Below are 27,940 nucleotides of genomic sequence, written 5' to 3' on the forward strand. Positions count from 1 at the left end.
TTATGTATTTTTATACCGTGTATTCTCCATGTAAATTCATGCACCGAACCGTGACGCCCGTACCGTTTCGGTTCAATACGAATACATGAACCGTTACACCCCTAATAGGTTTAGCTGGGAGGACCAGCAGTTCGGTTTTTGAGAGGTTTAGCTGGAGGTGGTGTGTCTTCATCCATGTAGATATGTCTGAGAGGCAATCCGAGATCCATACCGAGACCCAGTGGTCATCAGATGGAAAGGACAGAGAGCTGAGTGTTGTCTGCATAGCAGTGGTATGAGAAGCCGTGCGAACGGATAATCAGTCCCAAAGAGGTGGTGTAGATAGCAAAGAGAAGCAAAGAGACGTTACTGCTGTGATTTGGGAAAAGCCCGTAAAAGTCCTGGCAGGAAGCGATTACATCAACGTTTTTTGGTATATCCAGTTTTTAATATGTTTTTTTCCGAAGTGTTTACAACTTAGTGTTAACTAATAATTGTTGCAAACTGGTACTACGAAGAAAATATTAGTGCATTCCTGAATCTACATCCTTATGCATGCTTCCTGCCAGGACTTTTACGGACTTTTCCCAAATCACAGAAGTAACGTTGATGCAGCGGTATAGTAGCAGATAGTAGCATCCATCAGGCAAGAGTTATTTAAATAAACTCCTGGTGTTTACAAACTTTTCAATGCCTCGTTTTATGAGTAAAGAACATAGTTGTACTACTGTAGAAGTTTCGTACCATTCAGGGCATTATTAGTGGGGTAATTTACGAGATAAAAGTTGGTACCATTACGACTGCAGAAACTCATTAGTTTCTGACAGCGCTACTCGACCAGGGTTCGAGTAAAACAGGTTCTGGGAGGGTGTTTGGCTCGGGGTCATGGTGCAAAGGACCCTAGGGTGAAATTACTTCGATCCATCGCTTTAACAGCGACATGTAGGTCTAGGCTAGCCTCGGACCTACCTTTGTTACAACCTGACGCAGCCATTAAAATGTGCGGTAGCCTACCGTAACATTAGCATAAGCGTCATGACTGTAACAGTTCTTTGATCATGATAGCCTTGTTGATAAACACGGTAATTTCTTGCTTACCGACCGCGGTAAGAAAACATCCATACCGTCCCAGCCCTATACAACACTCACTTATAAGAACATATAAGAATAAAACAGAGCAGTAAGAATAGTATGAAGAGCAGTAGGATATAGCTATGTATAAGTATAGTTACAGTATGTACATTTGTAAATAAATAAATAGGTTGTTGTTGTCCCTCTTAAGGTTGCCATGGTCATGGACACCTCAACAAGCACAGGCGAGGTACAATATACAATGAAGAGAGGAAAGGAATAGTTCAATATTGGTATAGTCTGAGGTTAAAAATGTAAGTATAAATATAAATATAGCTGCAAGCAGCAATGTGGGGGCCAAGCAGGCAGTTCAGCAGGCCAGATTTGCCATGTAAGTCAAAGCCGTTGCATCAGACATATAGCCTTAAGCAGTCACAGCAAGTTCCATGCCATACAACCCAAGATTGGCTGAGTTACAAGGTCAAGTTTCACATCAAAACATAACTGATTTTGTGGAGCTGAACCAGGGCTGAGTGTCGCCACCCCCTTCCCCAGCCAGCCCACCGCCGCAACCGCCCCTGCCCATCCCACCCCGTCCCACCCTTGCATGCACACATTAGAATGAACTAGATGGAACTTGCTGTCATCAGTTTCACATCAAAAATAAAAGATTGACTGAGATATGATCACACTTGCTGTGATTTAAACATAGAGGTCAAGAATTGACGTCATAGGGTGTGTTGAACTCGGCTTGGCCCAAGGATTCCAATGATACCACATTTTGCCATTCGGGTCAACAGGTCAAAAGTTACGTCCGTGAACACAAGTCCAACTTTGGCCTGTTGGTGGCGCTAGAGTGCTTGAGGTGCCGGCATGAAACTTGGTGAAATGAATTATTGGACTGTCCCCAATTAGTGTGCAAAATTGTATAACTTTTTACCAGACGGTTCTATGGGCTGCCATTGACTTCCATTGCAAAATAATGTGCATCAGCAACTACTGGCCAAAATGCATTTTTGTCAATTACGGAGCCCCCTAGAGGTCAAATATCACCAAATTTCTTGAGCTTCCTCCCGATGGGGTCGCAGGTACATGTACTAAGTTTGGTTTTGATACATGAAAGCGTTGCTGAGATATGAAATCACTTCCTGTTTGGCGGCTTCGCCGCAAATTTCCATTGGCTGTTACAGGCGAACGCTTCTGTCAATTGTTCCAGAAAAAAATACACTGATAAGGCATGGTCTGAAGATGGTCTCTGCCAATTTTGGTGAGGATCAGCTGAAATTTGTGACCTGCGAAAATTCGTACGTGTTTTTGATTAAATCCAATATGGCGGCCGAATAAATTACGATGACATCACAAGTTGGCTTGTGTCGGCCTAAGGACCTCCAACAGTATTATCAGACACCACTAGTGAGTTATAATTCTAAGCACAACTGCAGCTACAGGCCAAAAGGCATGTTTCTTAATTTAAGCGCCCCCTAGAGGTCAAAGGTCACCAGATTTCTTGAGCGTCCCCCTGATTGGGTCCTGAGTCCATGTACTAAGTTTGGTTATGATAGATGAATGGGTTGCTGAGATATGAGCTCACTTCCTGTTTGGCGGCTTCGCCGCAAACTTCGATTGGCTGTTACGCGCGAACGGTTATAGTTCCGAAGACAAAACACCACAACTTTTGTTAGGCTTGGTCTGAAGATCATGTATGTCAAGTTTGGTGACGATTGGACAAAATTTGTGACCTGTGAAGTTTTAGTTTCACTTTCACTAAAATCCAATATGGCGGAAAATCCATCATGGCGGAAAATGACGTCATAGGGTGCGTTGAACTCGGCCTGGTCCAAGGATTCCAACGGTACCTCATTTTTGACAATCGGCTGAACGGGTCAAAAGTTACGTGCGTGAACGCACGTCCAACTTTGGCCTGTTGGTGGCGCTAGAGTGCTCAAGGTGCTGACATAAAACTTGGTGAAATTAAACATGGGACTGTCCCCAATCGGTGTGCCAAATTTCACAACTTTTTACAAGACGGTTCTATAGGCTGCCATAGACTCCCTTGGCGGAAGAAAGATGTTAAATAATAATAATAATAATAATAAGAAATCATAGAAAAACAATGGGGCTTCGCAGCTTCGCTGCTTGGCCCCCAAATATAGTGCAAGGCAATTCAGTGCAATAATAATGTATGAGGTAGATGACCAGAACACTGTTGACTGACAGTGTTGACTGTTCAGTGTAAGGCTGGGGGCTATTTCTGAGCATTCAGCAGAGTGACTGCTTGGGGGAAGAAGCGGTCTTTGTATCGGCTGGTTTTGGCAAACAGTGCCCTGTATCGCCTACTAGAGGGAAGGAAGTTAAACAGTTTGTGACCAGGATGTGAGGGGGTCTGCAGAGATTTTTGCTGCCCTTTTCCTGACCCTAGACCGGTACAGGTCCTGGATGGAGGGAAGGTCAGCTCCAATGATCCTCTCTGCAGCCCTAATTGTCCATTGCAGTCTGGCCCTGTCCCTTTAGCGGCTGACCCAAAACAGACAGTGATGGAGACCAGATGACAGACTGAATGATGGCTAAGTAGAAAGTGTTCAGCAAGTATAACCTCTGCTGGGATTTTTTCTGGATAGTCAATGTGGGGAGACCATTTTAGGTCCTGTGAAATGGTTGATCCCAGAAACTTAAAGGAATCCACAGTGGACACTGTGTCGTTCTGGATGGTCATCTTCACAGTCTTCTTGGGTTTAAATCCAGATGGTTCTGACTGCACCATTGGACCAGCTGTTCTACCTCCTGTCATCACCAACCTAAATCAAACCCAATGACGGTGGTGTCATCTGCAAACTTCAGGAGTTTTACAGATGGGCTCTTTGAGGTGCAGTCATTAATGTAGAAAGACAAGAGCAGTTGGGAGAGGACACACCCCTGTGGGGCGCCAGTACTGATGGACCGGGTTTTGGATGAGATGCTCCCCAGTCTGACATGCTGCTGCCTGTCAATCAGGAAGCTGATGATCCACTGACACTGAGAACTGAGTGACCTTCTCATGTAGGAGTTCAGGGATGATGGTGTTTAGGTCTACAAATAAAATCCTGGCATACGTCCTGGGGAGTCGAGGTGGTGCAGGATGTATTACAGTCCCATATTGAAGGCATATCCGCCGACCTGTTTGCCCTATAGGCAAACTGCAGGGGGTCCAGCAGAGGTCCTGTTATGTCCTTCAGATGGTTCAACACCAGTCTTTCAAAGGATTTTATGAGCTGTGTGTAATCTTCCAACGGCTACCCGAGTAGCTAGAATTTGACCGCTCGTGTGTGTGTGTGTGTGTGTGTGTGTGTGTGTGTGTGCGCGTGTACAAGCGTGATATGGAGTTTCATTGTAACATTTGTAATCAAGTGGAATGGATTTGACATGGATGTTGTAGATATTAAAACAGCCCTGATATTTTGCATGGCAAGTGGGGTGGGGGTCCAAACTAAATTATAAAAAGTTGGTGGGACTCGTCCCACCCTCTTATAATGGCTCCGACGCTCATGTATGTGGGCCCTATGACCCCTAAGTCTGCCATGATTGGGCATCAGGTCAAAGAAGTTTGAGAAAGGCTGGTCTACGTACCCACGGGTGACCTGGGTTCGAGTCCAATCAGGGTCATTTCCCAGTCGCACCCCATCTCTCTCTCCAGCTCACTTCCTTTTACGCTCTCTCCTGTCCTGTCCAATTAAAGGAATAAAAAACCCAAAAAATATATTTTAAAAAAGAATATAATGTTTTGCATGAGATGTTCATGTGTGACAAGTGTGTATGTTTGTTTTACACATTGCTTTTATTTAATTGTGATTGCCTTGGTTTATATTGCCTTAAGTAATACAAGGATTCAGTTGTCTTTTGTAGTGATTTTGTAGTTGCACTCTGAATTGGCCCTTCGCTAAATCCCGCCCTCAGCCACCGTCTTTTACATGAAATAAAAGGAAAGAAAGAAAGACATCGTACCACACTGAAAGCTAATATTTTGTCACTAGCAACTAGTGCTGCCACGATTAGTCGAAAATTATTCGACAGCAATTTTTTTAGTCGACGAGTCGTTTTACTATTGACCGCCTATTTATTTTTGGTCTCAAACGGCTCACTGTAATGTTATTAACTCTATGTTATTAACTCTTGAGAAGAACAGTGACTGTCATTGGATGTTAAACAGGCTACTTAGACTTTGGCAGTAATGTTTTAAACCCCACCATGCACGCAAGTGTAAACGCGAACAGCATAACTGTGTGCATACCTGGGGCCTATTGCACAAAACTAGGATAAGGGATTAAGCCGGGATATCTTGGTTATCCTGGCTCAATTTATCCGTGATCCAGTTGCACAAAAGCGGGATAGGGGGCAGCAGGATATGTTATGGTATAAGTTACCATGGCGATTTATTCTGTGGAGCTAGCCTGCTCCAGACCAGGCTAAGTTCCAGGATCTATTTAATCTCATCCCTTATCTCAGTCAGCAGTCACCACAAACGGAAACCAATAGTTATTCCACTGCCCACTACACATTGTTATCACATATACCTAGACCCACTGTCATTATTTAAACGTTTGTGATCATTAAATAACTTTTACATACTCGCCATTCCCGACCTGTCATGCGACAATGTGACGTCACGGGAGTGCCTAACCATTTTGCGCGTGGTGGTCGCGGCACTAGTTGCAATATTCTCCTAAACAGAGGTGTTGCTGTTTGTTGCTGTGGTGAAAAGGCTATCGCTACCTACTTCACACCGTAGAAGAAGCAATGAAGCCCCTCTAGTTGCCATGGTGAATCAGTGAATCTGTGATCGGTGGCGGGGTCTATTTGAGGGAGCCGTGAGCGCGCACTTATCCAGGATAGGTTTCACCTGGCTTGGTGAATCCGTGTCTGCTCATCCTGGCTTGGTCGTTGTGCAACCAATTAAGCCTGTACGCTCTTGTTTTGGATTCATTGAGCGCAGCTCAGTAACTTATCCCGGATGTCTTAATTCTGCTTTTGTGCAACGGACCCCTGCTTTCAGCGCGATTCATTATTAGGTAGAGCTAAGCGGGGGTAGCTAAGCTAAGCGTAGTAGGCTAGTCCAGACTGACTAATATGGTATTGTGGAAATTGCAATAAATGAAGTAAAGAGAGTGTCTCACGTTGACAAGGCAACGGTGTGTCGTTTGTTCATTCATTCAAAAAACGTTAAAACGAACATGGCGCCGCCTGTGATATCAACAATCAAGGTTTGCGTCATTAAAGAGACAGCGTCCCTATAACACAGAACGAGATAATACATTGACGAGTCGTGAGGAACGCATCTCAGATCGTAGCATTTCTCACAACACAGAACACACTTACCACAAGCATATATAGTTAACTAAGGGGATCCATAAATTATGTCCATAGTGTCCATTACAGTATACTATAGCTTAATGGAAATGCAGATACTTATGCTTAGATTGTTAATACATAATGTTTTTGAACAGTTTACTTAATGAGCTGCTAACAAAAGTATATATATATTTTATGTTTTGGCCCTTCAGTTGAGTTCAAAATAAAATGGACACACAAAATAACAAACACTTGATTTTTAAAAAAAAACATTGTCGCTTTAGAGTAGTCGACTAATCCAAAAATGACTCGAAAGATTAGTCGTTAGAAAATTAGACTTTAGTAGCAGCACTACTAGCAACCTACATCTGTCCTGTCAAATACAGTTGCATTTTCAGATCTGAACAAAACCGTTCATAAGTTATTTAAGCAGAAGTCGAATGCGATTTGTTTCATTCGTCCCTCCTGGCCAGGACGAATTAAACATGCATGGGGGATGAAAGAAACAGTTTAAGATATGTACTTCCCACAACTTCAATATTTGGCAACATATCATGAATTGTACTTCAAATAGGTGTTATTTTAGATAGATTGCTGACGGGCTATTAGTCTTGGTGAATGTCTGTTAACAACTTCCTGCCGTCATCGTGAAGCACGTATCATGCAATATGCCATTTTTTTTATAGTTAGAACAATACGTGTTCCCAATAGAACAAATGTCATGTTTCTATAGTGTAATATGTTATTTCACTGTGTTTTTAAGTGGCTTAGGGCACCACACTTCCAAATAAGTGCCCTTCATGACCCACAGGCCGTCAGTCTCCATAGGTTAACATGGCAAAACTCAAAAAGCTTGCCAGACCTCCCGTGCCTAGTTACGGGTTGCTAAGCCATGATTGGCCTGTGGCGGTTTTTGGCCGTGGCTTAGCGAAGGGTCAATTGTGAATTGGTAGCATGATGATTTAAATAACCTCTAGCCTATGTATTTCTTTTTGGTCAGATAAACGAGTTGGTGGACTGCAGAGACATCAGCATCGGTGCTTGGTTTGAGGCGACCATTGAGAATGTCACACATGCCTCTTCTGGACTGAATAGCAAGGCCAGTGTGGCCTCAACAGCTAAAAGTGGCAAAGCCAGTACAAGGACTAATGGCAAATTGGAGGCAGCACAGACCACAGTCAGCTTGGACAATAACTGCAACTCTATGAAAAACTCGGACATTAGTGAGCCCTCAACCTCTCAGTCGGAATGCAGACTCATCCAGGATGAGCTCATCTACCATATCAAATATGAGGAGTAAGTGTGGAGGCCTCTGTTTCTATTTCACCTGTCAGTTCTCTGGAAAGTGACAAGCAGGATATCTCCGCCAACACTGTCCACCCCTTGTCTGTCTCTTGACACATTCACTGATTCACTCTCACACTTTCACTCACTCACTCTGACTGTCTGTATCTATGTTCTTTGAGTGGGGAAAGAATGGGGTATCATGGGATTGTAAGTACCTGCAAGGTAAGTACAAATCTTAAGGTCATTGGTGCATTATAAAAATGCACTGTGGGTTGTTGGGTATTGTTGTGATTTTATCAGTTTCTCCTATTATGATTTGGATTCTGTAGTAATGCACCAAGCTTCATCACTAGGCCATTATGCATACAAAACTAGGTGCAGTATAACGTTTAAAGTTTAAAATCTCATCTAAAATAATGCTTTATCTCAATGAATGTTATCATCATTGAGATAAATAAAATAAATAAGTAAAAAATGAGTATTAATAATCACAGGTAACCGTGGCTGAGCCTCATTCACTTTCAGAAATTAAATTAAGCTCAGCTCTACAGCTAGGATAAAGACACACCCATTGGTCCCATTCTTGACATGCTAACAAGTCTAAATCTAGCCAACATTTTGGTGAGGGAAAAACTGGCTTGGTCATTTTCAAAAAAGGTCTTTGAATTCTCTCTCTTCTAGATAGATAGATTGCCTGATTAATAATTGGATATAGATCAATAAATACAGTAGATGTTGGTAGATCAGTGGATGATAAATGGATACAAAGTTATAAATAGATGTATGGATATGGTGGATGTAAATAGACAGATGGATGTTGGGAGATGGATGGGTGGATGTACATTGATGGATAGATAAATCGTTGGAGTTCATTAAAATATAATGTGATAATCTGCAAATCTCAAACTGTTATTTTGCTACTAAAAGGACAACATATCAAATGTTGAAAGCGACAAATTTGTCAATTTCATGGAAAATATAAGCCATTTTGAATTTGATGTCACATCTCAGAAGTTAGGACGGGGGCATCTAAAGGCTGGAAAAATTGTGTCATGATAAAAGACAACAGAAGGAGGAACTAATTGGATTAACTGGCACCATGATTGGGTATAAAAGGAGCATCCCAATGAAGCAGACTCTCTCAGAAGTTACGATGCAGAGGCGTTCATCACTCTGTAAACCTGTGTGGGCAAATAATGAAACAATGTAAGAATAATACTCTTCAACAGGAAATTGCAAAGCATATGGGGATTTCATCGTACAGTATATAGTACATAATATCACTGCAATATGTACAGAGAATCCAGAGAAATCTTTGCATCAAGGAACAGGGCTGAACAACAATATGAGATGGTCATGGATCTTTTGAGCCTCAGATGGCACTGCATTAAAGGTACACTATGCAAGATCTTCACCTTAATATAACTTTTACAAAGTCAATTTGATGGTAAACAAATGTGTAATTGGCGAATCGTTCACCTAGCATAAGTATACAGCATAGACATAGTGAGTGACTTACATAGTGCGGTTATAGCCGATAGAGGGCCGCAAATCGAATGCAGAAGTGCCGTTCACCCTGTTATGAGTTGATGAACCACTGAAACGATTTTGGAAACATTATTAAGGTTTAAAAAACCCTTTGGTGTTGCTTTAAGTCACGAGAACGTTGCTACAACAGCAGGGTAAAATATAAATATATCGCGACTCTAGAGGGAGCTCTACAGTCGCCAAAAATACCTAAACCTGCATAGTGTACCTTTAAAACCAGACCTTTTTCTATAAAGATAATCATTGTATGGGCTTAGAAAAACTTCTGAGAACCATTGTCTATGGACACAGTTTAATGTTCCGTCCACAAATGCTAGTTTTAAACTCATGCAAGGAAGAAACCATATTGAGACAAGGTACAGAAATGCTGCCATCTGATCTGGGCCTGTGCTCATTTAAGATGGACTGAAGTGAAAAACGGCTATATGGTTAGACCAATGAAAGCTTTTAATTATTTGGGGGAATGGACTCTACATCCTCTGGGCTAAAGAGGAGGTACTATCCAATTTGTTATTAATGCACAGTTCAAAAGCCAGAATCTATAGACGGGCACCTCGATTATGGCAAAAATCGTAATCACAGTTATTTTGGTCAATATTGCAATCACAATTATTGAACAATTACTCATTGCGGGTATGTGGCATCCTCAGGCATACAGTGGTGTGCAGCATATTAAATCCAGTGCCTGTATGTTTGCTGATGACCTGATGAAAATGCACCTTTTCCTTAGTATTCTCCTTTTGGCTTGTTTGTAAGCTAGCCTACTTCTCTGCTTGCTTCTGCTTTAGTTGGCTCTCCAAAGCAGCCTATTAGCAGCTTTTCTCTGTCTCCTCTCCTGCATTTCTTGTCATTAGCAGTTATCAGAATCAGAATCAGCTTTATTGGCCAGGTTTGCATATACAAACAAGGAATTTCACTCCAGTGCTCTTTGCTCTCAAAAAATCTTATTCAATCATTTTTTTCTTTACATAATATTTTAAGACAAGATGTAACTTCATGGAAGTACAACATACTTTTGTCTTTCTGAAGTTTATTGGTGTATGCCAGTAGCCTAATTGCCTAATGTCTTGACAATAGTTTTTCCTATCAGTTTGCTGTTTTAAACTGACTGGCGCCACTCTGAAGAAGACGCATGGGCGTCAAAACGTTAGTCAGTTTGCACAAATAAGTCATTCAGCGGATCATTCCCGGAAACAAAAATGTTTGCTTGGTTAGACAATGTTGTTGGTGGAACAAATGTAAGCAGTTCGCTGATCTTGACTCAAGCGACTTGAACGCCTTCAGCTCCTGCAGCGCGTGCGGATGTATGAACAAGACAGTTAGGCTGTACATACATGGCTGAAGTGTCCTTGACCTACACAATATAGTTCAACCTGAATTAAATACACAAAATTGGTTAGAAGGATAATAATAGCTAGAGAACTTTTTCCTGAAGGAACTACAAGTACATGCAAAGTGGTTGCTAGCAGAGGTGGGAGTAAGTCACACATGTGCAAGTCACAAGCAAGTCACAAGCAAGTCTCAAGTCTTAACCTTCAAGTCTCAAGCAAGTCCAAGTAATTTTTTGTGACAATCAAGCAAGTCAAGTCAAGTCATAGCTTGGTTCAAGCAAGTCAAGTCATAGCCAAATCATACAAATTCATGATGATTTACCCACATTTTCATTTTAAAATAAGCTAAAATAGGCTAGTTATGAACTGCTGGAGTTTTATTTGTATCAAACAAATAGACATTGCATTCATTCAAGCCACATACATCTGAACGGTTTAAAGAATAAGATAAAATGTATACTAATAAAAATAAATGTATTTCAAGTAGACCTATTATAAAATAGCCTATTATTGTTTCAATATGCCTCAAATATTAGGTAGGCTATATCAGTGTTTCTCAAAGTGTGGTCTGGGGACCACTGGTGGTCCGCAAGCTATCCCAAGGGGTCTGCGAGCAGACGTGGTAAAATATAATATAGATGAGTTGTTTGCCATATGTAAATCCAAACAGTTCTGCAACACTGTCTATGTAAGATATGCCAGTTTAAATCATATGAATCCTCTGACACAATAATCAAAGTGCAAAGCAAGGTGGTTCAGTGAGTAGGCTTATTGTGTAGGCTAATATACTGTTGAAGTGGGTCTAATCTTTTTTTTTTTAGCTAGGTAGTCCATGGGTTTCTTTTTTATTGGTTAAGTAGTCCTTCGTCTGAAAAGGTTTGAGAAACACTGGGCTACATCAAATCATAAAAAAATATATTCAAACAGTTCAAGTTACACCTGTTCTGACCTGTCACATCTCCAGGGACCCAATAATGTTGAGAAGTAATCAATTAAAAAAAAGTAATCAATTAATCAAATGCTGCCGCCGACGTCACTGCCAAACTTTTGACAAGCGCGACAGCGCAATGGGATTTAGGACCGTCAATGCTATATCATTATACATAAGCCTAACATATGAAGTAAGCTACTTTTCTATGTTGATTGCTGGCAGTTAGTTAGGCCTTACTGTTGTTACTACTAGACTGTAACGTATGGAACAGGGACGTGTTTAAGAGTGAGGGAGAAAGAGAGGCGCTTACTTTAGGTCACATTGGCAACATTTTCGCTAGCATATCAAGATTAAACTTAGACAAGAAAATGTTTCACTTTGCCATTTCACACATTTTAACCTAATATGGCGTTCACTAAAAAGCATAATAGATTCAAAGCCAAATCTTAACATGCCTCAAATTTGACATTAGGTTTCTAACACGACTAACTTCTGACGGATGAAAATCAACGTGGTGGTGGTTATGTCGCTAATTTGCGCACTTGCAGACTGCTTTTCATTTCTCCTTTGAGTTGTCAGATACATCATCTGTGTAGCCAAATATTATGTTTTGGTTTAAACGTAGAGCCTTCCATATTTGCAAGTTAGCCTACCTCTGTCTGTCTCATTTGATCTGGCACTTGCTGTTGGTCTGTCGCGTCACTTGATAACAATGACAGGTTCGCTCGCGTGACTCATGCAACAGCACCTAAGCAGATTTTCTAAAATCATAAAGTTAACGCCTTAATATCTATGGAAAAATAAAAAGTCAAGTCATTCCAAGTCATTTGTCTCAAGTCTAAGTCAAGTCTCAAGTCATGAATAGCAAGTCAAAGTCAAGTCAAGTCTTTTATATGTTGATCAAGCAAGTCTCAAGTCCTAAAAAATGTGACTCGAGTCCGACTCGAGTCAAGTCATGTGACTCGAGTCCCCCATGTCTGGCTGCTAGAGTAATTGGCTTTTCACCAAGTCAAGTTCAGCACGACTGATATACTTCGCTGTGTATCTGGAAAGCTGTAGACCGAAGAGCAATGTTCCGTTCGAAGGGCCCTCCGGACGATGACTCCGAAGAGGATACGAAGTAGGACCCAGGCCGCAACCGACCAGGCTCAAACGAGCAGCCTCCTTGTTGGACCTGGTCTGGCCAGAGACAGCCCCGTCGGCTCCCTCTCAGATAGATGACACTTTCCTGGAGAAGAAACAAACTGAGGCATTTGCCAAAGCCCCCTTTATCCCCGAGTTGCACCAAGAACTGAGACGTTAATTGAAAGCTCACCGCTCCTGTGCCCGTCCAGGGCATATCGACATACACCAACGTGAATGGCATCGCAGACCTCGGCTACGTGGCCATGCCGCCACTAGAGCATTCTATGGCATCACACTTGTGCCCCTTCGCGCCGCCTCGCTCGCTCGCCTCAAAGACACACTGGGGGACCTACGCCGAGTAACCTAGCCCTCCGTGCAATAAAGGCTGCAGCCCAAGCCACGGGTAGGATGATGTCAAAGCTCACAGCAGGCAGAGGATGGGTGAGACAATAATTCAGACTGGACATGCAAAGACCACGCCAGGCACGTCCCCAGCAGCGTACCCAACGTCCCTGACGCCATGACCATCGTCAAGGGAAAGGGGCCTCAGCCCGCCCTACCGTCTTCCCTCTGTGCAAAAAAGCCACGGGGAATGACTAAATATGCCCACTGTCAACCCACAATGCGGTCTTCCCTCTGCGGAAAAAGTCACGGGGAATGACAGAACGTACCCACTCTCAGCCCGCACTGCCGTCTTCCCTCTGCACAAACAAGCCACGGGGAATGACCAAACATGCCCACTATCATCCCGCAATGCTGTCTTCTGTCTGTGCAAAAAAAGTCAAGGGGAGCGACCGAACAGGTCCACTACCCTCACTCATGAAGACACAAGCTCCCTGTTGCCCTGCCAAGGTGGGCACAGCACGGTCCTCAATCTCAAGCACACAAGTCCCCCAGACAACAGTTGCACACAATCACTCCCTACCATTGTACGAAGTGTGAAGTAGCCACAAAAATCAATACACAGATCAGAGATTCCCCTGTCAACAATAAACAGGTCTCCCTTTCAAAAACACATAGATCATTGACGCGTGATAGCCAAAGACTCGCCCTGGGTCCTAAATATGGTAGAAAAAGGGTACTCTCTGCAGTTTGCAGAGGCATAATCGACTCAGCTGTAGGCTTGTCCGAGCGCATATCCTCAGTCAGGAGATATTGAGGTTGCTAAAAAAGAATGCAATCAGAGAAGTGCTCGAAGTGCTTATTCCCAAGAGAAACGGGGGCCTCAGAACGATATTAGATCTGAGACAGCTGAATCGAGCACTGTGCACTTACAAGTTCTGTATGCTCTTGATAAAAAGAATCCTACAGGAGGTACCGGAGGGAGATTGGTTCATGAAATTAGATTTGACCGACGCTTACTTCCACCTGTCATTCACAGACACAGGCGCTTCCTGCGATTTGCCTTCAAAGGGAAGTCGTATGAGTTTCTCATACTACCATTTGGGCTTTCCCTCGCTCCTCGCTGTTTCATGAAATGCATAGAAGTGACTTAGGCCCCCTGCGAAAAGTCGGGGAAAAGATATAAAATTACTTAGACGATTGGATGTCCCCGGCAAGCACCAGGGAACAATCAATTCAACATGTGTCTCTTATGGTCGCTCACCTAAAAAATCTGGGGTGGAGGATAAATTTAGAGAAGAGTGCCCTTACCCCGAAACAGAATGCATCATTCAATAGACTCGAATGCAATGACAGCCTGCCTCTCGAGCCCACACATAATCTCCCTCAAGCGGTGCCTCGGGGAGGTCACAAGGGGGTGCCGCCTGCCTGCACAATATTTCCAGAGGCTCCTAGGTCTGCTTACAGTGGCCTCGTCTGTAACACTCTCATCTCAACATCTCAAATCTCATACAGGCATTGGAGCCGCGGCGGGACGAGAGGGTTTATCTCAGGGATGTACGCGTGGTTCGAGTTTCTGCACACATTGTAATTACCACAGACACATCGAAGACGGGCTGGGGAGCCGTATGTCAAGGGTTTACCGTAAAAGCCAGATGGTCAGACCCCCAAAGTGCCCAGCACATAAACGTCCTAGAGCTTCTGGCGGTCAAACCAGCCCTGAGTTACTTCCAGCAGATCATTGCAGTCACACGTTTTTATCCGTTTGGACAACACGACGATACAGTACCCTCCAGAATTATAAACGGGTTTCCCGTTTACCAACAAAACTAGATGCGCGTGGTGCAGAAGACGCTTGGTGGCCGTCCACAACGTTATAAACTTAACCTAATAGTCGGCTGCTGTAAGCTACAATTGGATTTTTTTTGTATACCCCTGTTGTCTCAATGATAATAACATCTCATTTCAGACTATTTCAGAGTTTGCCGTTCATTTGCATTATTAATATAACATCGTATTTTGTAATTTTTGGCTAAGACATGCATTCCGTTAGGGATATTGAACCATCTAACCATCGTGATTTCAAATTGGTCCAGTTTTCAGCACAAAAACTCATTTTATTCTTTTCATGGAGAGCACTGCTCTATGCTGTTCTATGGTGCTTTCTTCCTCTTAGTTGCGCACGCATGTTTTTGTGACGTTGCATAGAAATCCATGTATAGGCACCTTGGGTAAAGTTGACTAAAACAGGTATAAAAAAATATCTTTTGATGATTCATTGTACTCTCACAATAAAAACAATGAGGAAAAATCCACCCATGAAGGGAAGAAAATTTATTTTTAGAAAAAGGAAAATCTCATAAAGAAATACATATTTTTAACGAAAACACGTTGCTCACAATTATTGGCACCCCTAGAAAAATCTTACATACAAAACCTAACAGAAGCATTTTCCTATCTAATTTCAACTTATTTAAGTTAATCAGAGTGTCTGTGAACTTTCAATAATAGTTCATGATTTTCTTTTTCACTAAGGTATGAAATTAAAGTGACACAGTGTAAGGGTCCTGTCGTGTTTTGTTTTCCCTGTTTAGTGTTTTCCTTCATGTCTGCTCCTCTTGTTTACTTCCTGTGTCCTGTTCCATGTGTTTCTTTGTTTGTTTTGCAATGTGTTTCTGTTCCCTGTGCCCGTGTCTCCGCCCCTCACCTGATCCGCGTTAGTCTGTTAATTATGGTTTCCACCTGTCTTGTTTTACCTTGTTCATTGTCCACCTGTGCCCTGTTACCCCTGTGTATTTAAACCCTCTGTCTCCCCTCAGTCTTCGTCGGTTATTAGTCAATGTGTGTTGTGTTACACAAGGTTTGTTTAGTTGGGAATAAAGATTCTTGTAACTCTTAAGATTGCCTTGCCGTACTTTGCCCTGCGTTTGGGTCAAGCCCTTGCAACCGTGACAGAATAACCGACCAACAAACATGGAACAAGGCAAGTTTTTTTATTTTAATTCTGACTTGCCACTGCACCTAATGCCCTGGGAGCTGTTCTGGGAGGATGAAGAGGAGGGGGAAACCACTGAGGATGACTGGTCCTCTGAGGAGGATGGACCAGGTCCCTCTCCAGTCCCAGCTCCCCAACGCCCTGGGCCCTGCAGTTCTTCCGGTAGCTCCAGCTCCAGTCCGGATTCCAGCTCCAGCTCCAGCTCCAGTCCCGATTCCAGCTCCAGTCCCGATTCTGGCTCCGGCTCCAGTCCCGATTCCGGCTCCAGCTCGCTCTCCAGCCCCGAGTGAGGCTCCTGTGCCGGCTGCTGATCCTGCTCTGACTCAGGCCCCGAGTCAGACTCCTACACCGTCTGAAGCTCCAGTCCCGACTCCGGCTCCAGTCGCGAGTTCGACTCCGGCTCCGGTGATTCTGGGATTACCTTGCCTGGCTGTGCTTTGCCCTGCGTTTGGTTCAAGCTCTCCCCGTGGAACCGTGACACACAGAGGCTAAATCCTCTAGTCATTTTTCAACATCGGAAAGACAAGAGAATACACTAAATTAGAATAAAAAAGAAAGTGTGTTGACATTTGTAAGTCAGAATGTCTATACAAACGAGGTACTTTGTTGAAAATGCCTATATTTACAGTTAAAACAATGATTAAATGGTTCTAATCCACTGGAAATGTGACCAACAATCTTCAAAAGTGACCTCATTGCTAATAGCTTATTTAGAGGGTATGCTAGGTAACAGCCTGTCCAGTCATTAAATTACCATTGTAAACGGCAGGAAATCGTACAGTGACTTTGTCTGGAAGTGTGGTCTATTGTCAGTTAAAAATCAATTGTTTAACTCAAGGGGAGGTGGAAAATGGTGGAATATCCCTTTAATGATCTGAAACGCAAGTATCAAACTCAAAGCGCAAGTAGCTTTGTGGGTGGATCTTGGGCGCTGTTGCTATTTTACCGGCGGGATAAAATGACTCGCGCCCGACGCAAATCTAAAATGGGGTGGTCTTAAGTAGCTACATTACTAATGGGTGTGGTTTGGGCGTAACATGCAATAAACCAATCAGAGCGTCATCATCATTGCTATTAGGTTGGCGGATTTGCCAGGCGCAGCCAGGAGCGGTTCACAGCGCTATAAGGACTGTTGGGAACAGTTTCCTGTTGATTTTTCTTCTTGACAAAATGTAAAAATGCAAAATACTGAAATATCACAAAGACATACTTTCCGATGTTTTGGGATTATGAATGCATGGTGATATTTTTGCAATGTAATCTAACATTACCGCACTATAGACGATGCAGCTCTTCTGTCAAATAAGCTCTCCTCTCCCTTGCTGCTGCTGGGGCATTTGGGTTAAATGGCATTGGCATGCAGTTCAACATCATGTCTTCTTAATGGATACCACAATGATTTCCCTCATGTGGGCAAGCAAGCACGCCTGCAGTGTACTACGGCCGTACCTTACCTCAGGCAACTCGACAAAGAGAAACAATTTCCTCTGTGTGTATTCACACCAAGTTGACCTAACTTTGCAACTCTGCACAGTATCCCATGAAACTGCATGACAGTAGGCTGTTTACAATATTTTCTGTAAATTAGAGTTCGTAAACACGTTATCATCAACTTAATGCACGCACAACTTTTGTTTGAGCAGGAGAGAGAATAACAATGAATGGATGCAGCAACTACAGAAATTGTAGCCAAGGCTACTTGCTGCTTTCTTTTACTATCTATGGTTGCTGGTTATCAGCACATAATAAGCTGATTTAAGCTAATTCACTAACTCAAGACATGGATATAAAACGTTTTTTGAAAACAACGAAAGGATGGATGGAACAAAGCAAAGCTTTGAGTTATTTCAGATGGGCAACAGCAAGGTAGGCATAATTGTGGTGCTTGTCAAAACCTTAGCGCAACTGGAACAATGCTTAGACTGATGTTAAAGCGCACACAATGTTTAAAGCCATACACAACGGAAAATTGGAACAAAACTAAAGGTAACTTTAGCCTTTATAGGGCTGAATAAAGTTGTCCAAATGAATAAGTCGTAATTAGGCGTTGTTGTAAAGCTATTGCATGTAGATGTTGTACTATATAGGCTACTTTTTAGGTGACCAATGGACGAACAAAACCGGGTAACAGACAAATATTATCAAGGCTTTGTATGTTTCTGTGTGTGCACGGGGGTGTCTGTAGATCGGTGTGCATAGCATTCATTCCTGCAGGCGCCGTTGTGGCCATGCATGCGCCCTTAAAATAGCATCTGAATTTCCACCACTGACCTTAGACCAGGATGTTCCTAGTCTGTGGCGGTATTGTTTTCTGAAACGGCAAAATATTAACAGGGAACGTTTGCACCGGAACACGCCTCCTCTTTTCACTGAATTGCCCCCGTGGGCGCAATTGCATTCCCTAATTTACCGACGTGTGCCTGTGGAGGGAAAATTCCAATATGCGCTGAATGCAAAATAGGAAAGACAAAAGCGCCAATATATAAAGTCAATTGCACTTGAGTGCACAATAGGGCCCTTTGTCTATTAAGACGGCGTTTTTACTAGCCTTGGTCTCAGCCAAGCGGGTGGGTGAGTTGCATACTATGTTGGTGCATCCGTCATGCATTAGCTTTGCGGAAAACTATGCAATAGTCACTTTTCTCCCTAAACCAGGCTTCGTGCCCAAAGTCCTCTTATCTTCTACTTGTAGGCAGAGACTAGAGCTGACGTCGTTCTCTCCCCCGCTGTTTGATTTGGAAGAAGCAGAGAGATTATACATTATATATGTTTATGCCCGGTGAGAGCACTAAGGGTATATGTGTCGCGCACACAAGACTGGCACACCTCTGAGGGAGACGGAAGGGTAGTGCGCTACTCAAGGAACGCTTGTCCCACTGGATCGTGGACATGATTGGCTTATGAGAGTGTGGGGGGGTCTCTCACTCGACTCGGGGATGGCTTTCTGTATGTCATTCTTTTGGTTCTTTGTTTAATACTACAGAAACTGTGGGAACAGGACGTTTATTGTAAGCAGACAGAATGTTGTCACCTTACAATAGCAAATGGTGTACCTAACTAATTGTTCCCCCACAAGAGACATCTTAATTGAATAAGGCCACATCACGCTTATCACCCGGTTGCAATGGTCATGCCTTTATAGCATGCAAAGGAAACAAGTGGTTCCATTTTCAAAGAAGCTGACTTGTTCAGTTTGGCCCTAACAGTGATAGCGGTGGACAGTTAGCTTGTTTACAGTTGATTCCATTGTTGCGAAATCTGCTTCCAGGCTCAACAGTCGTCCTACTATGGCTGTTATAGTTACCATTCATAAACATTGATATGGAATGGTGATTAAACTTTTCTTACCAGATCTACTTCATATCATAGGTGTCCCGTTATTCAGAATTACTAGCCATCAGAAAAGAGTATTTCTTCTCTCTTGATGATAATGCTACTTAAGTTACCATATTTAGTAGTTTCTAAATCAAAATAGAATACAGAATGATGTTTTCACCATTGACAAACAATCAATGTGATTGTCTGATGATATCAGAAGCATATCACAGCACTTTGCATGTTGATAGTGTGTGCCGAGATTTAACCTCCGCAGCTGTTACTTTGTTGTATGGGATACATTATAACAGCCATTGTTGTATTATATTTGTGTTTTAGGAATATTTCAGCCACGGCTGAAGTATTGATAATGAACCGCTGAAGTACTGAAGTGAAGATAATCACTAACACTAACTCTGTTTATTGTTAAACCGTTCAACAGTAACCTTATCAACATCAATGAAATCTGACACCTTTGTGCGGTAACAGTAGGTAGATGTTTGACATTAGTGCCTCGAGCATTCAAACCAGTGAAGAATATTCCTCTGATCCCACTAGCGAAGCAAAGCTCAAGATCGCCGGACTGAAGTCCCCCCACAAGTCTTGCATATCTATTAAAATATTTATTTCAAGTTTCTTTATGGCTAAAAACATAGGCCTACTGCTCAAACTTGGTGTATCATTTCCAGCTAACAGAGCTTTTGGTCTGTAAAACAAATAATGCTATCACATTATACCATGTTTTTGCAAATGCATATGCCAGTCTTATGCCACTCAAAACTACTCTGATTAACATTGTTAACATCCCCAACAAGAGTTTACACTTATCATCTAAAAATAGACCCTAGGTTATTGTTCGACCTAATTTTTCCTTTAATAAGCAACTAGTTGGTCTTGATCTAAGGTTGCTGGTAAATAGTATGGATCAAAATGAAGAGTTTATAGGCTGCAAATTCACTGTCTAAATATATGATTTATATATAAATATATGAGAATAGCAACATGTTAAGATATTGTATTAGAAGGCAATAGAGTTTGTATTCTGATCCATACTATATATATTAACATTAAGTAATGTTTAGAACACCGGTCATTATTGGGAAAATAAGTCCCGACAGGGCGAACCAGACCCCGACGCGCAGCGGAGGGGTCTTGTTCCGCCCTGAAGGGACTTATTTCCCCAATAATGACTGCTGTTCTATACATTATCCCGCTTATTACATGGCTACTTGCCAAAACAAAATAATAAACTCCCCACGATATAACTTGAGCCTACATAGCCTAGCCTATTTGTTACCGTTCATCATGGCATTGGCTGAGAAACAAATACTGTAGTTCGCAACAACACACGCTGAACTTGAATCAAACATTCTTTAGAACACAGCTGATCAACCGTCTGCTTTCACATTTGAATGAAGTTCCAGTCCTTGAGTAGTGATATGATAGAAGCACAAACTCCGTTGCCATTGACAGCGGTCATTGTTTTTTTCAGAGGTCCTTTCCTCGAAAATAATGACCGCTAGAACTTTGGGAAATCCCATTCAAGTCAATGGAGCGTTGTACTTGCATTGTGAAGAGCCGTGTAATAAATATCAATAACCTTTAACCTTAACCATAGTTGCACGCTTGCTCAAAGAACAGACTCCGTCAACAGTCTAGTTGCTCCAACAGGCAATATGGTTTAAATAATCTTATCTTTAGCAGAGAATGTAACCATTGTTGATTATTCCATACTGCCATCACCAACACCAGCAGATTACATAATTGGTGGTGACCTTAACAGGCATACTCTTTCTCCCCAGTTACCCAGAGAACGGGATAGTAGAGATGTCACCAGAGGATGTGCGTCCGCGGGCTCGGACCCTACTCCGTTTTGACCAGCTCACGGTTGGACAGGTGGTCATGGTGAATTACAACATTGAAATCCCGGAAGAGCGGGGCTTTTGGTATGATGGAGAGATAACAGCCCTCACTGAAAGATCCAGGACAAATAAAGAGGTCAGAGTGAAGATTCTTCTCGGGTGAGTGAAGCAGTGGCTTGAGGAAAATTGAGCACTTTGATATGATGTTCTATAAAGAGACCATTTATTATTCATATTTTGTAACTGAGCCTCTGGCTTTAGTTTGTTTAGTTTTGTCTCTTCACTTTTACTATTTATTTGTACAAATGAAGTATTGCTTTTTAAAAGGCTGTCTGTAAACATGTTATATTTCAGGGGCCCGGGTGATATTATTGGAGACTGCAGGGTCGTCTTCCTTGATGAGATCTATGAGATCGAGAGGACAGGAGCTCCCGCACTCTCTCCATTGGATGGAAAGTTCAAACGTAGGCCAATGTTCACATTAAATAATATCTTTTTCAGGATTAGGGTGCTGGATAAAAAAAAGATGGTGTACTGTTTTAACCTATTAAATGTAGAAGCCACTCAGCTAATACCCCATTTTATACAGCTAATGACAATTTATATTTTGCCATTTTTGTGTGTGTATGTCTCTCTCTCTCTCTCTCTCTCGTGTGTGTGTGTGTGTGTGTGTGTGTGTGTGTGTGTGTGTGTGTGTGTGTGTGTGTGTGTGTGTGTGTGTGTGTGTGTGTGTGTGTGTGTGTGTGTGCGCGCGCATGGTGGGGGTGTCTCACATCAGGTAAAAGCGGGCCTGAGTGTAAGCACTGTAAGGCGGATCCGGATGTGGAGTGTCGCTTCTGTTCATGTTGTGTATGTGGGGGCAAGCAGGATGCTCACATGCAGTTGCTGTGTGATGAGTGCAATATGGCCTTCCATATCTACTGCCTCAACCCCCCACTCTCCACCATCCCTGAAGATGAAGACTGGTTAGTGCACATGCACACATGCCATTGCCTCACTCTGCTAGTGAGCATATATTGTGTATATATACAGCGTGGAAAATAAGTATTGAACACGTCAATATTTTTTTCAGTAACTATACTTCCAGTGAGGCTATTCGCATGAAATCTTCACCGGACATTAGTATTAACTTAGGTAATCCACACATATATAAAAATCCAAACATTAATGTCTAAAAGTAGAGTTATGAGTAAAAAAGTGGAATGGCACAGGGAAAAAGTATTGAACACACTAAGAAAAAGCAGTACACAAAGGCAAGAAATGGCAAGGAACAAACTGGAATCTATAAGTAGTTAGAGAAATTATCCCTCCTATCTGTGCAAATTGATATAAGCTGGGTTAATACATACTGGTGGGCTATAAAAAGGTTTTTTCTTACCAAGGTGTCAAACAAGAAGCATTTCATAATGGGTAAAAGCAAAGAGCTCTCCCAAGACCTTTGCAACCTTATTGTTGCAAAACATATCAATGGAACTGGTTACAGATGCACATCAAAACTTCCGAAGCATCCAGCAAGCAGTATTGGAGCCATTATCTGCAAGTGGAAGGAACATCACTGCATCATCACTGGCCATGCACAGGATCTCCTTGCAAGATTTCTGACCAGGAAGTCAGAAGGATAGTCAGAAGAGTAGCCCAAGAGCCAAGGACCACTCGGAGAAAGCTCCAAAAAGACTTGTTGCAGTTGTTACAGAGATAATGCACTCCAATAATTGTTACAGAGGTAATGCACTCCACCGCCATGGCCTCTATGCACACTCATCCCGCATGACTCTATTGCTGAAGAAAAACATGTCAAAGCTCGTTGAAAGTTTGCTACACAACATTTGGACAATCCTATGAAATACTGAGAGAATGTATTCTGGTCAGGCGAGAGCAAAATTGAACTTTTTGGATGTCATACTACACACCATATTTGGAGGAGAAATGGCACTGTGCATCACTCTAAAAATACCCTACCAACAGTGAGGTTTGGAGGTGGTGGCATCATGGTATGGGCTGTTTTTCATCTCATGGTACTAGCAGACTTCATACAGTTGAAGGAATGATGAATTGAGTCATTTTGTTCCGGGAGAATCTTGACCATCCACCAGGATGATGAGGATGAGACATGGCTAGACCTTCCAGCAGGACAATGATCCAAACCATTCAGCAAAGGAAACTCTCAATTGGTTTCAGAGAAAGGAAATCAGCCTTGAAGCTGTCATTACGAATAAAGGCTTTTCCACAAAGTATTTAAGACATTTCAGCAGGCGTGTTCAATACTTTTTTCCTGTGTCATTCCACTTTATTACACATAACTCTACCTATGGACTTTAATGTTTGGATTTTTTTATATGGGTGGATTATCTGAGTTAATACTAGTGTCTGGTGAAAATTTCATGCAACTGAAAAAAATGTTGACGTGTTCAATACTTATTTTCCCCGCTGTATGTATATATATATATATATATATATATATATATATATATATTGTATATTGTATATATATATTTTGCATAATTGTCATTAAAGACCCACTCCAACCATTGATCAACCCCAAAAAAACTCATAGGTACATATTCATATGTTTTGAATGAAACAGTATCCCTCCATGGCCTTGAAACAGCTTGTATGCATCTGTACACTCTCTGCCTCATCTCCAAGCTAATTGATTCCGTCCCTGACACTACTCACAAATCTGCCTGCTTGCACCATAGGGCTCCAACATGAGTCTCTAAGCATAGCTAGCGGTGGGTGTGTCAGACCGAGTAACTGCATACACAGAGATGAGAAGGCTTATCTAACTCTGGGGAATACAGTGAATAAGCTAAAGTCCCAAAAAGTCGGCGTGTTCCTTAAAAAAAAAAAACAGGTGTGATCTCAAGAGCCGATAAAAAGATGAATAAAAGACATTTCAAGACAAGAACATTTCCAATTTCCAATCACATGTCAGAACCTATACACAAAAGAAATTCATTTTTGTTCATGGTCTGATTAAGGCCATCCAGCTGAAACATTAACATGTTTATTTGCCGTGACCAAAATAAATAGGTGAAAATGGGATCAGTCTACCTTCATGTAAAATTTCCCTCGGGATGAATAAAGTATCTATCTATCTATATGAAGACTTGTGTGCGTGTGCTAGATTCTTACCTTCAGGAATTGAAAGCAACACAATGCAAATGTTTACCTTAAAATAAAGGCTTCAAACTCATTTTGATGCCATGACTTATAACACAGAGAATAACATTGTTGATCGGTTAGGATCATGGCCCATTTGGTTTTTGATGAACTGGGTATTGTCTTTGTGCTAAATGGGATTGAATAGATGCCAAGGGGCAAAAATATCAATCTTTCCATGGTGTTGTTTTCAGTTTGGAATCATTTGTAATCTTGATCTAGCACCACAAAGACTGAGAGTGTGATTTCTTTCAGCGATTAAACAATAGATACACACGCTTCCGATGAATGCTTTGGTGATGTCACTTCTCATTACCTTTCCATGGGCCAACTTCATGGGTTGCTGATCTGAATTGTGGGAGCGTTGCGTTGCTCGAAACGTTGCATTGATCGGTGCGTTTCGTTCGTTGCTAAAGTTTAAAACTATTGGATCTGCCCAGAGCCACTCTTGATCTGCAATAACCAATCGCTAACATTTGATTGTGACGTAAGTCTGGCTCAAACTAGCGCACAACCTCAACGTCATCAAGCCACTCCCTTGGTTTGCTGATTGGACCTGCAGATTTTTGCAGGAGAAAACCTGCGAATATACTGCAGACCCAGACGACGTATTGAAGGGAAAATTGAGCGGAAGTACGTAGGAGGGCGGAGCCAGGCTAATACCATGATGCCTCCACCTTCAAACCTCACTGTTGGTATGGTATTTTTAGGGTGATGCATAGTGACATTTCTCCAACAAATATGATGTATAGTATGACATCCTAAAAGTTAAATGTTGCTCTTGCCTGATCAGAATACATTCTCTCAGTATTTCATAGGCTTGTCCAAATGTTGTGTAGCAAACTTTCAACAAGCTTCAACATGTTTTTTTTCTTCAGTAATAGTCATGCGGGGTGAGCGTGCATAGAGGCCATGGTGGTGGAGTGCATTAGCTATGATTTTCTCTAACAATTGTAGTCTTTCTGGAGCTTTCTCCGAGTGGTCCTTGGCTCTTAGGCTACTCTTCTGACTTCCTGATCAGAAATCTTGCGAGGAGATCCTGTGCATGGCCGGTTGATGATGCAGTGATGTTCCTTCCACTTGCAGATATTGGTTCCAATACTGCTTACTGGATGATTCGGAAGTTTTGAAATGCATCTGTAACCAGTTCCATTGATATGTTCATGTTGTTGATATGTTTTGTGCAATAAGGTTGCAAAGGTCTTGGGAGAGCACTTTGCCTTTACCCATCATGAATCATGAAATGTTTCTTGTGACATCTTGGTAACTAAAAACCTTTTTATAGCCCATCAATATGTGGGTCATTCTATAATTTGGGGTACATTTTCAAAAAAATAAATCTTTATGGAATCAATTTTGAACAAATATGCTAATTATAACAACCTTTCAACAATAACAATGCTTTATATTTATTTTAGATCCAATTTATCCACAAAATATTAACTAAATGACTTCTACACCCCATATTATTGACTGTCTCCGACTACAGATTCATGAATTCAACTTGACTATAAACATAATGTTATTAAGTCAAGGGTTAAAGTTCTCCGTCGTAGGACGGATTTCCGTCAATTTGATTTTAGAAATGTCATATTTGAGATCGATGCAGATCCGATGAGAAAAAAAATAGGAGGGGGGGGGGGAACTATCACTTTTGCTTTAACCTTTTTTAAGGCAACTACAAATACTAGGTACATGTTTAAAGACCTAATAGTGTTCTTGAGAACGTTCTGTGTCTCAATCAGTGACCGCTCAAGAAGATAGCCTACGTCAGCCATGAGTTTCGCTTTGTTTTGTAGCTACACGCTCGTCTCGGGCGTTTGCTTAAAAAAATGACTATAACGGAGGAGGACTATACCGGTCTAAAAGTTGGATTATAGTGACACAGACAGCTGATGAGGTTGGCCAATCCGTTTAACTTTTTTGGATATGATCTTGTGAGCTCTGTGCGAATTCGGAGAAGAAGCGTAGGCTGTGTTCTTTCCGTGCATCAATGTAGACAATTACTATCGCGAACTCTTGTCAGGGGAGGTCATTCATTTTGGGTGTCACCTATGACTTGAACAGATAGCCTGCTATGCCACCCGATGTAGGGTACTATTATTGTTAGTTTTTTATCAATGCAACTAACATTATGTGTAAAGCGACGCAATATAAACCGTAGCCTATGCAATTTATTATCCCGTCTGTTATTACATCAACACAACAATGTTTTTCACAATTGGCGACGGAAGGTTTTGACTGAGCGTGTTAACATAAAATAATAATAATAATATTGTCATCATCGCGAACTGTCGAGTAAGGGGGTCAGTCGTGTTTGTGACGCACAGACAGCCTTGTAGCCTATTTTGCTTAGGCCTCACTTTTAACGACAGTAGGTTGTGAGTGTATGTTGACAAAAAATAACCATACAATTAAAATAGTCAACTTAAAACTTTGCTATAAAATATTATTAATTTATAGCACAAAACCATAACCAGTAGGCCTACCAGAACCTCGCATATTAGCCTCATGTGTGTGTGTGCGTCTATTTGGCAAGGCCACCAGCTGTCATGGATGCGTTGTTGCTAAAGGAAGGCAAGTGTCAAAAGTTTAAAAAATAAATGGAGATGGCAGCTGTTGGAAACGGGGGAGAACTAACAAGCCATAGTGTAAAGAAATTAAAGTGCCAGGGGTTTGCTTTTGCGCGGTTCGCTGCAAGAAAATTGTTTATGGATGCAATAGGAAAACGTTTTAACACGCCACCAATCAGAAGACCGCCATAAGGTTAACGTTCGTGCACTTTAGGACATCTTACCTGGTGCAACTAGCCACCACGACAGAGGTAGTCTACGTTTATCTATGGCTGACCGTTTTTACGTTTAGAAAGTAGGCTACGCATGTTCTTAGCGCAACACGACTTGTCCCTCACCATATCGCAACCTCTTGTCAACCTTATACAATCTGTTGCTGAAGACAAAAGCGCCCTCTCCAGATTGTCGTTATCAAATGCGCAGACCTCCTGCATGAGCACACACAGTATTGCTGCTCATTGGAAAACTGAGTTGTCTGTAAAACTAAAAATTACCATGTTTTCATTAAATGCGGATGAGGCAACAAATGGAAATATGAACAATATCTAGAATGTTCTGATTCGTTACTTTGATGAGGAAATGGGAAGTCTTGCAAACTTGATTTTATAGATTTGACTTGGTGTTGAATTGCATATTAACAAGAAAAAAATCTCCTCTTTAAACACTTTTGGCCTGAAGTAAATAAATAAGAGTGTAAGTTGAAGCCTTTCTACAATATTGCTGCAGTAGAAAAGAACAGCAATGGCTAATCAGCAATGGTCAGGGATGGTACTAAAATATATTTTTGTTCATCAGGAAAACTCAATCTCAATCAAGAACACTCTCAATTCGCCTTATTCACATGGCGGCCATTGGCGGCTAAAACGAGGCTACAGGGTACACAAACCATAGGATTGTTATGTTCTATGCATTCACCTGTAGGTGGCATTAATTATATAAGTGTACCCTGTAGCTTCTTTTTGGTTTAAACAATGACCGCCATGTGAATAAGGCGAATACTCCCTTTACTTTGCTGTTTGCATCTTTTTGTACATTAAAAACCAATAGGTCGTGACCGCAAAAGGGGTGCTATCTCTATAGGTAGATATGAACAACGT

At 41.9% G+C, this 27,940-nt stretch overlaps 1 protein-coding gene across 1 annotated transcript in view; it reads left to right on the top strand.

Moving 5' to 3' along the window:
* Nucleotides 1-27,940, top strand: part of uhrf2 (ubiquitin like with PHD and ring finger domains 2) — a 187,769-nt gene that overhangs the window by 76,171 nt on the left and 83,658 nt on the right. Inside the window, exons 3-6 of the mRNA XM_076284888.1 lie at nucleotides 7,373-7,668; nucleotides 21,049-21,267; nucleotides 21,463-21,572; nucleotides 21,887-22,073. Of these exons, the coding sequence (XP_076141003.1) occupies nucleotides 7,373-7,668; nucleotides 21,049-21,267; nucleotides 21,463-21,572; nucleotides 21,887-22,073 (812 nt within the window). The remainder of the gene's footprint in view (nucleotides 1-7,372; nucleotides 7,669-21,048; nucleotides 21,268-21,462; nucleotides 21,573-21,886; nucleotides 22,074-27,940) is intronic.

The sequence above is a fragment of the Alosa pseudoharengus genome, unplaced genomic scaffold (assembly GCF_046254945.1).
Source record: "Alosa pseudoharengus isolate Yale_2024_CS ecotype anadromous, Long Island Sound unplaced genomic scaffold, YU_APseudo_1.1 YU_APseudo_1.1_scf_14, whole genome shotgun sequence".
Classification (NCBI taxonomy): domain Eukaryota; kingdom Metazoa; phylum Chordata; class Actinopteri; order Clupeiformes; family Clupeidae; genus Alosa; species Alosa pseudoharengus.